This window comes from Lonchura striata, chromosome 1A (assembly GCF_050655825.1).
Source record: "Lonchura striata isolate lonStrDom1 chromosome 1A, ASM5065582v1, whole genome shotgun sequence".
In the NCBI taxonomy this organism is placed as follows: domain Eukaryota; kingdom Metazoa; phylum Chordata; class Aves; order Passeriformes; family Estrildidae; genus Lonchura; species Lonchura striata.
The window spans coordinates 13821505-13833318 of NC_140741.1; the positions used below are offsets into that span (position 1 = coordinate 13821505).

The following is an 11814-nucleotide window of genomic DNA, read 5'->3' on the forward strand; positions in this document are numbered from 1 at the left end:
CACTGCTCTGACTCAAAACCAGCCGTCACTATTCCTCAGGCACTCGGGCCAGCAGCGGAATGGGGTGCGTGTTTTTGTGGGGTGGCACAAATCCCGTCGGGTTTTGCGGGCTTTACAGAGGGATAAGAACAGGTTCGACAGTGTCGTCCCACCCCTCTCGTTTTCCCTTCGCTCCCAGCTCTCCCCGTCCCACCTTTAGAGCCGGCGGCGGCGGCGGGGCAGGACCGGGAGGACGGGGCGGTGCCCGCCGCTGTAACCAATGGCTCAGCCGGGCTGTTTAAATAGACTCGTCCTGTCAATCATTTTCTTCTTCGTCAGCCTCCCTTCAATCGCCATATTGGGCAACCAAGAAAAGGGCTCGTCTCTTGTTTTTTTCCGTCTCGCTTTTACTACGCGGCGGCGGTGCGATCGGCAGGGGCATCATCGGCACCAGCGCCATCGCCATCGGCGGTGGGCCGGCACCGGGGGGGCAGCGCTGAGCTCCGCTCCTCACCCGCCCGGGGCTTCCCGGCGGCGGCAGCGGCGGCTCTCGGGGCTCATCCCCGGGCCGGTGCTTATGCAAGGGCGCCTCCTCGCCCCTTCTCCGCGGACCGAAGGCGAGCGGGGCCGAGGCAGGGCCGCAGCGCGGGGCAGCGCGGAGCGGAGGCGCGGAACGGCGTCGCCGGGCGCCGGGAAATAAAGGGCGGCGGAGGCCGCGGAGAGAGAGCAGCGAGAACAACAACCGCCGCCTGGAGCTACAGCGTGCGGGGAGATGTCAAACGTCCGCATTTCTAATGGGAGCCCTACCCTGGAGCGCATGGAGGCCAGGCAGTCGGAGTACCCGAAGCCGTCAGCGTGCCGGAACCTCTTCGGGCCGGTGAACCACGAAGAGCTCAACAGGGAATTTAAGAAACACCTGCAGGAGATGGAGGAGATGTACCAGAGGAAGTGGAATTTCGATTTCCAGAATCACAGGCCGCTGGAAGGCAGGTACGAGTGGCAAGCCGTGGAGAAGGGGAGCTCGCCCGACTTCTACTTCAGACCCCCCCGGCTACGGAAAGCCGTCTGCAAGTCCGCCGGCCGCCAGAGCTTGGATGTAAACGGGAATTGCCAAACCGTGGTTTTTGTCGGTTCTCAGGGAATCTCAGAGGACACTCACTGTGTAGCTCAAAAGACTGATGTTTCAGAAAATCAGACGGACTTAGCAGAGCAGTGCACTGCCCAGAGGAAAAGACCCGCAGCCGATGGTAACGTACCCCACGGCTCTGCCCCGCGTCCCACTCGTGTCAGCGCCGGCGCTCCAGCCCTTCCGCCCCTGCCACGCGTGGCACCGGCTCGGTGTGCCCACCACCCCCGCCCCTTTCCCCCTAAAAAAGCCCGGGTAGTGTTGGCAGTCCCGGGGGTCCCGCCTAGAGTGGGAGCCGGTAGATGATTTGCAAGGACGAGCCCTTAGACGCGGGTCAGATTCCCCAACCCCTCGCTGTTCCACTGCGGGGACCCGGGCTCCTGCCCAGGTGGGAGGAGGTTCACAGCGTTCAGCAAAAGACGAATATGGATTTTAGCCGAAAAGAGGGAACTTGGGTCTCCTACCTAGGGAGAAGCCCATCTCCCCACCCCCTGTTCGTCTCACGCAGCTGATACCTGACATGGGGATCTGGGAATATTCCCCCTCGGCTCCATCTATCCCCCCTGGATGCCAAGCAAACATCTGGAAGGAAAATATTTTAATATCTTTCTTCCCCCCCCCCCCCCCCCGACCCCCTCGTTTTTAATTTTCACCTCCTAGATTCCTCTCCTCAAAATAAAAGAGCCAATACAACAGAAGAAGAGGTTTCAGAAGACTCTCCCAGTGCCAATTCAGTGGAGCAAACACCCAAGAAATCAAGCCCGGGAAGACATCAAACGTAAAGCGTTTAGGTCAGTTCCCTTTAGGATTTGGCATTAGGATGCAAGTAAGGGAAAGAAGGAGTGACCGAGTGTCTATCCCGAATCTCTAAAGGGGTGGGGAGGGGGCTTCGAGCCCCTGTGGGCTCGCCGAGGGGTGTTTTCTTCGAGGAAGGGTGGCTTACCCCGAGCACTCGGCAGTGGGTGTGTGTTGGAGGGTGGGGAGTGGGAGGTGCAGGGCTTGAAAAGAACAAAACAAGGAGCTAAGCCCAGCCTGGGTTCGGCAGCGTCAGGGGGCTGGGGCAGGGGCTGCGGTGGTACTGCCCCTGCCTTCCTGCGGGATGGGCACCGGGGCCAAGGAGGGCCCTTTCCCAAGGACCGTGCGGATGCAGGGGTGGAGTTGGAAGCGCGGCTGGTGCATGCTGTCAGATGCCAGCGGATTTCGGGGGACTTCCCCTGTTCCCTGCTCCTGGGGCGTTTTCACCTCCAGTGTCAGCCTTACCGTCGCATGTCGCGGCCACCTCGCACTGCGGGAGAAATAAGTCAAGAAGTTTGGTTTAAGGGGAATCCGGGCACTTTCTCAAAATCCGAGCAATGCAAGGTTGTTGTGTTTGGTATGGGGTTCCCGCCCCCCCTCTCCTTCCCCCCCCCCCCCCCCGCCCGTTTTTCTTGTGTTGTTTTGGTTTGGTTTTAGAGGCTGGCAGGGAGAAGGGAGAGAAGGGAGTGGGTTAATGGGAGGCTGGGTTGTGCAGTTGTTTTTTTTTTTGTTTGTTTTTTTTTTTTTCTTTCCCCTACCCCCTTTTTGTTTTGAGGCGAGGGCTGGTGCGGGGAGAGTTGGTAAAAGTTGCGCTGGCGGTTTGGGAGCCGAGGTTAGGAATGAGGTTTACAATAAAACGATTTGTGATTGTGCAGAGAGATACTAAGCTGTAAAGCAGAAGTTGCAACAAATTAGTCCCGCTGGGGTGAGCCGTGGCCGAGCGCGGCCGTGCGAATGCCGCCACTCCCGCCCGCTTTTAGGGGTGGGGGCTCGGGAGGGGTCCCTCCGCGTTCCCCGCCGAGGGATGGAGGCTCGGGGCCGCTGGCAGCGGTGCGAGAGCACGGCCGGCGCGGGGGGGCGGCAGGGGCCCCGCCCGGGCCGGGCCCGCCGCCCTGGGGATGCGGTGTCGGTTTGAACCGGTTGCACCGCGGATCGCGTTTCTTGTCGATGTTTTCTAATCGCTTTCCCCGGTCTTTTTATTCTTTTTTTTTTTTTTTTTTCCTTCATTATTCCCGTTGCAGAACAGAGGATATGCGTCCTCGTTCGTCGGGTGCGGCGGGTGGCGATGAAGAGAGAAAGATGAAGAGTTGTAGTGGGAAAGGAAAAAAATACATATCGCCGATCTTCGGGACATGGAGGTCCTGTACAAGCACTGAAAAAAAACAAAACAAAACAAAAACAACCAGCAACAAAACAACAGCAACAAAAAGCAAACAATAACACTAAATTTTAGGCACTCTTAAAAGACCTGCCTCTAAAAGCATTGGATGTAGCATTGTGCAATTAGGTGTTTCCTTATTTGCTTCATTGTACTACCTGTGTATATAGTTTTTACCTTATGTAGCACATAAAACTTGTTGGGAGGGGGGAGGGACTGGAAGAGGGTGACCGATTGGAACTTGCTTTCACAATCTAGCAAGCCAAGAAATCTATGAAGAGAAGCAGTGTAGGTTTTTTATTACTTGAAGATGTATTGTCCCTTTAAGTGGGTCCATAGTGTTTTTCCTCTCTTTTTAAAAAAATTGTTTAGTTTTTTTTTTTTTATGTATCATCGTGTTAACTGCTCAGAGCAGGTTATTGTGAAATTTCTTCCTCCAGCATTGAACTGAAGAGGAGGGAGCTGTGATGATTCCGTTATGTAGTAGCAGAAGTTCCTCGCTCTCCCACTCTCCAAATCCATATACCAAAACTGGTAACCTGTAAAAAGTTGTGTAAAATCATCCCACCTGAATACATTTCCTGATTATTTTTTTTACCTAATCTGGAAGGCTTTTGCTCTGAATCTGGAATATTGTTGTTTTCTGATCTGACCCACTTCCTGAGTGTGAGAGAAAAAGGGATACTACATCTTTAAACAGTATTTCTACGTTGCCTGTGTACTTGTATGTAAAAATAAAAAAAAAGTTTGAAGTGTACCTGTGTACATAACTCTGTAAAGACACTGAGAAATTATACTAACTTATTTATGTTAAAAGATTTTTTTTTAATCTAGAAGACAATATTTTTTCCCCATAAAGCCAAAGTGGCATGTTTTTGTGCATTTGTAAATGCTCTATTTGGTAGACTTTTTAGAAGGTTTTTTTTTTTCTCTTTTCTTTTTTTTTTTTTTCCTCATAATTAATATGGCTGTGCTTAAAAGATTGCAGACTGAGCCAATTTAATTTTTTTTGTAATGTGTGGGGGAAAAAAATCCAGATTGATATTGTTTCACATCAAGCAATCAATAAAGAAAACTGCCATATATAAGAAGTATGGTCTTCATTATTGTGTGTTTCAAAGTCCCTCAGCCTGGCACAGGAGGAAACGACTGCAAGAAATAACAACAGTTTTCCTTTGAGTATCCATCTCTTCACGGGTCTCTGGTGGAGGTGAAAGTAAAGGATGCAGCACCCTTAGTACAGTGTTTCCATTTCTTCATGGAAGGGTGCTCAGGCATTGGAACGACCTAGCCCGGACAGTGGTGGAGTGACCATCCCGGGAGGGATTTCAAAGACGTGGATGTGGCACTTAGGGACAGCGTTTAGTGCTGGGTTAACAGCTGGATTCAAAAGAGGGCTTTACCAACATAAATGCTTCTGAGTCTCCTCTATGGTAATTGGGAATGATGTGCCCTCTTGGTGTATAAAAATGGAATTTCCTGTGCCAAAATGTTTTTATGGTTTTGGAGTTTGGGGTGGATTTTTTTTTTTTTTTTTTTTTTTTTTTTTTGAGAGAAGAGGTATTTCGATGTATTTCTTGCGCTTAGTCCTCTTGACTCCTAAGGCTTCAAACTCGAGCCCAAAAGAGCGCCTCCCGGGCCGCCATCGGAGAGCCAGCGTATCCCGGGGCTTTCCCGAGCTTGTCCCTCCGTCCCTCGCTGCTGGCCCCGCGCTGGTGACCGGAGGCCCGGGGCATCTTCCCCGGGTGGCCGCTCGTGGCTCTCAAAGATGGCGCCTCACACGCCCCGGGCCCGGCGGATGCTGGCGGAGGCACCGGCCTCTCCGCCGGCCCCCGGCACCGCCAGGGATACGCGGGGCCGGGCGCCGCCGGACACGTGGAGGGCTGGCACCATGGGGTGCAGGAGGGCATGCCCGCGGTGCCTGGGGATGCGGAGGAGCAGCGTTCTCAGCCCCAGGGCTCGGGAGGAATAAATAAACACGTAAAAGAACACAAAACGGGGGCGGAGGGAAGCACAGCTCCCTGCGAGCTCGCCAGGGCCCACCCTCCTCCCCGGTGCAACGCGATCCTGTTGTTTATGCCGGCCGCGCCCGGGCTCGCCTTCGCTCCGAAACCTCCGGGAGACCGCCGGGCTGTGCCCGGCCGGCGCGGGGAGGGACGGCGAGAGGGGGCGAGACCCCGGCCGCCAGCCCCACTTCAGCGTCGTGCCCGACTCGGGCAGGGCCAGGCAGAGGGGCCGGAGCGGGTACGGCCGGCGCCGGCGCTGCCCTTGCCCGCTCCGGCGGCTGCGAGGAATCGCTGGACACGCTGCCGTCTGCCCCGGGCGCGCTCCGTGCCCACCCTCCTTCCCCACGCACAGGGACTGCAGCCGCCCCGGCGGGCCTGCGCAATCCGGCCTGCTAAACGTGGAAAACAATCGCGAAGATTTAGGAAAAAAAACAACCAACCAACCAAAAAAACCCAACAAACCAAAACGGGATGTTTTAATTTTTTTTTTTTTTTTTTTTTTTTTTTTTTTGCCCCAGCACGAACAGTGATCTTGGTGGAAAATAAATAGCGGCGCCTCCCGGAGCCGGCCTATCCCCGCAGCCGGCGCAAGCCAAACCCCCCCGAGCGGGGAACGGGGGCAGGGCGCGGCTGCAGCCCCGGAGCTGGGGAGGGAGGCGGCGGGCGGGATCCACTCCGCTTCTCCGTCACGTAGGGTTGGGATGTACCCTCTGACCGCACCCCCGCCATTATTTTGAACATTTTTTTCTTTTTCGCCGCTGCTGTCCTTGTTGCCGCGGCCAGTCGATGCCGCTGCTCTGCCTGCGCGGCAGCCGAGGGCCGCCCCGCCCGCCGCTATCGCAACCGCGCCGGGGGAGCGCCGCGCCCACCCCCGCCTCCTCCTGCCCCGGTGACCCCCGGGGGATGCACGGGGCCGAAGACAGAGGGGGGAACATCCCCCGTCGCCCCGCCCGAAGCGGGGGGGCAGGGCGGCCATAGCTGGGACCCGCCCCGTGCCCCCTCCTTCGGGGGCTGCTTGTGGCGCTTGCCCGGCCGCAGCCCCGCGGGAAACGGGAGACAGGGCCGGGCCCGCGCGCCGGGGACAAAGTTTTAAATTTTATTTCCCCCTCTCCCTTTTTCCTCTCCGCCGCAACGTTTCCTCTTCGGGCGGCTGGAGACAACCTCGCCTCGCTTCTTTGGTGCGCCTGGCAGCGCTCCGAGGGCCGGGCGGGGCCGGGCCAGGGCTGCGGCGGGGGAGAGGCAGGGCGGAGCGCGGCCCGCCCCGTCTGATGCAACCGCGGGCCCGCCCCGCGGGGTGCGCACGCAGCCCCCGCCTCCCCTCTCGCCTTTCCCCTCCCTCCCTCCTTCCCTCCGCTGCCACACGTACGCGACGACGGGCGCACCCCCCTCGTGTGTGCCCGCACGTACCTGTGCGCCACCGGCAGCGCGAGCCCGCCGAGCTGCGGCTGCGGGGTTCCCCGCAGCCGGGGCTCCCCGCGGCCGGGGCTCCCGCAACCGGGGCTCCCGCAACCGGGGCTCCCCGCAGCCGGGGCTCCCGCAACCGGGGCTCCCGCAGCCGGGGCTCCCGCAACCGGAGCTCCCGCAGCCGGGACTCCCCGCAGCCGGGGCTCCCGCAGCCGGGGCTCCCGCAGCCGGGGCTCCCCGCGGCCGGGGCTCCCCGCGGCCGGGGCTCCCCGCGGCCGGGGCTCCCCGCAGCCGGGGCTCCCGCAGCCGGGGCTCCCCGCAACCGGGGCTCCCGCAGCCGGGGTTCCCGCAGCCGGGGCTCCCCGCAGCCGGGGCTCTCCGCGGCCGGGGCTCCCCGCAGCAGGAGCCGCCGCTCCAAGGGCGCCCCGCCAGCCCCCGCGCCTGGGCTCGCGTCCCGCAGCGTTCCCGCTCTGCTCGCGTTTGGAGCGCGGCTTTCCCTCCCGGGGCTTCCATGCAGGGCCTGCTGCAGGAAGGGCTGGCGTTCCCTTCCGCACAGCCGCGTGCTCCCGTTCCAGAGAAGACATCCGACCCCTTCCTTAGCAGTATTTTGGACGTGGATCTGACCACTTTTCACTGGAGACATTTGGCGGGAAGAAAAAGTACTAACAAAGTGTCCTTAAAGTCAGTACTAACGCGCGCTGCTTTTCAGCTGCGGAGCCAGCCTCCTCTTCCTCAGATGGGGAAATCAGCTGGAAAGCGATGTTTTCTGACATCCGTGCCCATCTGTACTTCTCAGTAGCTTCAGCTGGAAAAAAACAAAACCTAATTTCATTTTCAAAAGAAAATACTGCATTTCAGGAAACGTCAACGTTTTTGTTTCAACATCCTACAGCATTGTGTCATTTTTTTTTTTAAGTAATTTTCTATCATTTATTATTATTTCTAAAATACCACAATAAAAAGGCCATAGTATAGTGGCTTTAACAAAATGCGTGATCTGCAGTAGAATAATATATTGTATTAATTGTTTTGCTCTTTCCCAGATGTCTTCTGCTTTTGTTTTACTTGAAAAACTTTGGAGACTTTCTGTACTTTTTTAATACTGATTTTTTCCCCACCTCTGATGTTTCTTTTACTTATGAAGCTGAAAAAAGGCTTTTTTTTCCTACCGGGTGGGTTGTATCAGCAGTTGTGGTTTGCTGTGCTTCATCCAGGCTCAGCCACCTCCTCTATCCAGGCAGCTTGTGTGCCTTTCCTCTCCCTGCCTGTTTTATGTCTTGCCCACATCAGTCATTGCAAGACTGAAAACTAGGCCAAAAAAATAGAGGGGAATGTGGTTTTTTATCAATTTTTTTTTTTGCTTTATAATAAAAATAATTCTCGATTCACTTCACTTAAAAAGCAAATTTATATTTTCCTATAACACAAAATTAATAATGATAATATAAAAATAACATGTTAATATGTAATGATAATATACCAAGTGCAACTGCCTAAAAACAAAGGAGTGTCAGACTCTCTGCTTCTCCCTGGAGAAAAGAAAACTACCACTGCTTTGTAACCCCTCTGGAATTCCCCTCATTTCCCAATTGTGCCTGGATGTGTTCCTGTTTTAATTAACCTGCTGATCCACAGGGTCTCCACAAGCCATGGGCAGTTTGTTTGCTGTTGAGGGGTTGTGGGGATCCTGTGGGGATCTGCTCTCAGATCTCGGGCTGGGGGGGCAGTTCCCTGGCTCTGGGTTTTGGAAAAGGGGAGGGTTGCTGCTGCAGCTGACACACTGCGGGACGTCACTGCAGTGGCGGACACCAGTCCGTGACCCAGCTGGACTGGGCTAACCTGGATGGGTGCTTGTGGCAGGTTGCTCTGTGCTGTTCTATGTTTTTCTGTGCTGTGGGTTTTTCTGTGCTGTGCTTATATTTTCTGTGCTGTGTTTCTGTGCTGTGTTTATCTGTGCTATGTTTATCTGTGTTTTTCTGTGCTGTGCTGTGTTTCTGTGCTGTTCTGTTCTGTGTTTATCTGTGCTATGTTGCTGTGCTGTGTTTTTCTGTGCTGTGCTGGCAGGGGCTGCCCTGCTCCTCCCGGCAGCTTTGGCACCTGCCAGCCTGCTCTGGGTGCAGGAGCAGCACACCTTGTAGCTCAGCGTTCCCCATCCCCAAAGAAAAGCTGTGCCAGCTCAAGCTTTTATACCTGGCCGTCCTACTGCGCCTGCAGCTGTTAGGAGGAGACAGCAGGCAGGAACATTAGTTTCATTCCAGTTTTATCCTTGGCCTCACATCTGAGTCTTCAAACAAAGATTCCAGTCGTGAGCAGATGCCCCATTTTGTGTCTTCCAGACTCTTCTACCACAAAGACCCAGCAGTCCTTCACATGGAGGCCAAAAATCCCACTGTTGCCTGATAAAGCCTTTCTGTCATGACTGCCTCTACCCAGAGTGAAACCAAGCACCTACAAGTGTGGAAAAGGGCTCCTATCCCCTGCTACCTGGGCAGGCTGGAAGAGATGTCTATATCCCAGCAAGTCCCGTTGCAGCTCTGGTCCTCACTTGCTTTGGGGAGAGAAGCTGGAGGTCTGGGACTGACCATACTGTAATTTTTTCCTGCCAGGTGTGAAGCCTGAAGTTGATACCATGAGTTTGGTAACCTGGTACACCACACCAACTTTGGTTTTTTGAACTTTTTTTTCTGGAACAAATGGTTATTCACATCTGAGCTGTTGGCTGCTGGATGTATATGTTTTATTCTAGGTCGAGACCAGGGATCCCAAGTGAAGACACATGCATACACAGATGAATACAGATATTTATTTATTTTTATTAGTGGAAGAGAGACCTCTACTGGCTCAGCTCACAGAGCCACTCTACTGACCACAGCCGAGCTCTCTCACCTTCTCTTCACCTATTTGGGTAATCTCCTGTGTCACAGCCATCTGCCAAGGGCAGCTAAGAAGTAACATTTCATGTTTTCTCATTAAAAGATTCAGCATGTGGGGAGTCCCTCAGCTGCAATTGCTAGCACGTGAATTTGTGACAGCCCTTGGTGTAGTAAACCAAGTAGCTTATTTCCTTTAGGAGGAGATGAATCTTGGGCACTGATGCAGAGCAAAGAGTTAGAGTATTACTGGTGCTGGAGGACAAGTCAGCAGGGTGTTTTAATTTATTTCAGTTGCCTTTTATTCTCTTTATGTTCTTCCTTCAAGCTGGTTCTGTAGCACTGCAATGAGGATGGCTTCAGAAACCATCTCTCGTGGGTCAGGTCTTTTTAGCATCTTGCTTCTGCTGTCAGCTGGATAGGTGTTGACTCCTACCTGGGCCATACCTGGGGTTGATGATCAGTTGGGTGCTTCTCTTCTTGGGTTGGGGAAGAGTTAATATATAGTGTGTTTTTCTAGCAAAGCTATTGTTATCTAAGCACAAGTAATGTAAAACAGGGCTTGGTGTTTGCAAACAGGTGGAACTGGGTGAGCCAGTTGTATAAGGCCTGTAAGTCCTGGGCTGCCGGTCTGGCTAAAAGCAACAGAGGCAGTAGTTTGACAAAGGAACTACAGCATATCTCTTATGAGGAAAGGCTGAGGGAGCTGGGCCTGTTTTCAGAGGAGCCCCAGCTGAGAGGGACCCTCAGCCTGGGGTGTCCCTGTCTGCAGGGAGGGCTCAGAGCAGGGCCCAGGCTCTACTCTGGGGGTCCAGCCATTGCACCAGAGGAACAGGCAGAAACTGATCCCAGGAAGTTCCACCTGGACATGAAGCAGAACTTCTTCCCAGGGCAGTGCCTGAGCACTGAACAGATTGTCCAGAGAGGGTGTGGAGTCTCCCTCACTGGAGATATTCCAGACCGCTCTGGACACAATCCTGTGCTGTGTGCTCTGGGATGGCCCTGCTGGAGCAGGGAGATGGGACCAGCTGACACCACTGAGGTCCCTTCCAAACTGACCCATTCTGGGATCCAGTGATCATGAGTAGTGCTGAAATGCTGGCTTAGGCATCCCCTTTCTTCCTTCTTTACCCAGCCCACACATTCCTGCCCCTGGCACTGCCAGTGAAGTTAGTTCAGGAACTGTAGTAGAGGATGGATCTTGCAGAGATTTCCCACCTTCCTTTCTTTGTTGCTGGATCCATTTCTGGTCTTGCTCCTCATGCAGCTGACACCAAAAGCTTGGCCGGCACAGTGGGTGGGAGGGAGCAAGTTGGCTTGCACCACCGTGAAATCACAACCAGAGAGCTGGTGTATCTTGCTTGTTTCTTGCACTAAAGCAAAAATTAGAGCCTTGTGTGGGACAACTGCTGCCCATCTTATGATGCTTGCTGGAAGGTGCTGGGCAATCTCGGGTGCTGCAGGCCAGGTCTCTGCCTTCCAGCTTTCTCCTCATGTCTCTGGCCATAAAAATTTGCTCCACAAATGACCTGAGAGCTGCTTATCTAGGTAAGTAGAGGTTGGTGTTGATGGCCTGAAGTTTCTGCGTAGTTTGCCTGGGGATCTCAATCACAGAGCTGTTCCACAGAGGTCTGCTGAGTCATAGTTATTAATTTTTTTGTGGGAAAGTGGCCTGGTACACTGGATGCAAAGAGAGAGGAATATGCAGCAGTGGTTTCTGGAACTGCAGGCTGGTAGAGTAGGTACTCTCACTGTGCCTTTCCTGGCAGATCTCTGTAGCAAAAGCACTTGCTTGGTTTCAAAAGAAAAAGTTGTTCTGCAGACACCTATTACACCTTTTCCTTTCACCTCTCTCACCTGTATCCCTTTTCCAGTCACTGAGTGGTGAGAACACCCACTAATTTGCAGACATTAATTACCTCTTATTAGCAAGTTTCTCTTTTCTCTGGAGTGTTCTGGGTACTGTATTCTTGGCTTGCCTGGGTCCTTCTGTCCCTGTGAGCTGCTTCATCAAAAAAATAAAAAGGAAAAGAAAAAAGAAAGAAAGTGAAATATTTGCTGTATATTGAGTGGTAGAATTCTGTTGAGAAGGAGCTAGAACATTTTTCTGCCCCAGATGCTAAGTACTGAGCCTGGGTTTTTTTGTTGTTGTTGTTTTTTGTTTTTGCTTTTGTTTTGTGTTTTTTTTTGTTTGTTTGTTTGTTTGTTTGTTTTTTGTTTTTTTTGTTTCCCTTTCCTTTTATCCTTCCTCTCTCT

The 11814-nt window shown here is 53.7% G+C and overlaps 1 protein-coding gene across 1 annotated transcript; it reads left to right on the plus strand.

Moving 5' to 3' along the window:
• The first annotated feature begins 327 nt into the window (after positions 1-327).
• Positions 328-4369, plus strand: CDKN1B (cyclin dependent kinase inhibitor 1B). The gene is made up of 3 exons (XM_077783278.2): positions 328-1226; positions 1766-1896; positions 3142-4369. Exons 1-2 carry the CDS (start codon positions 752-754, stop codon positions 1885-1887), a joined length of 597 nt encoding a protein of 198 aa, XP_077639404.1. The 5' UTR covers positions 328-751; the 3' UTR covers positions 1888-1896; positions 3142-4369.
• The last annotated feature ends 7445 nt before the right edge of the window (positions 4370-11814 follow it).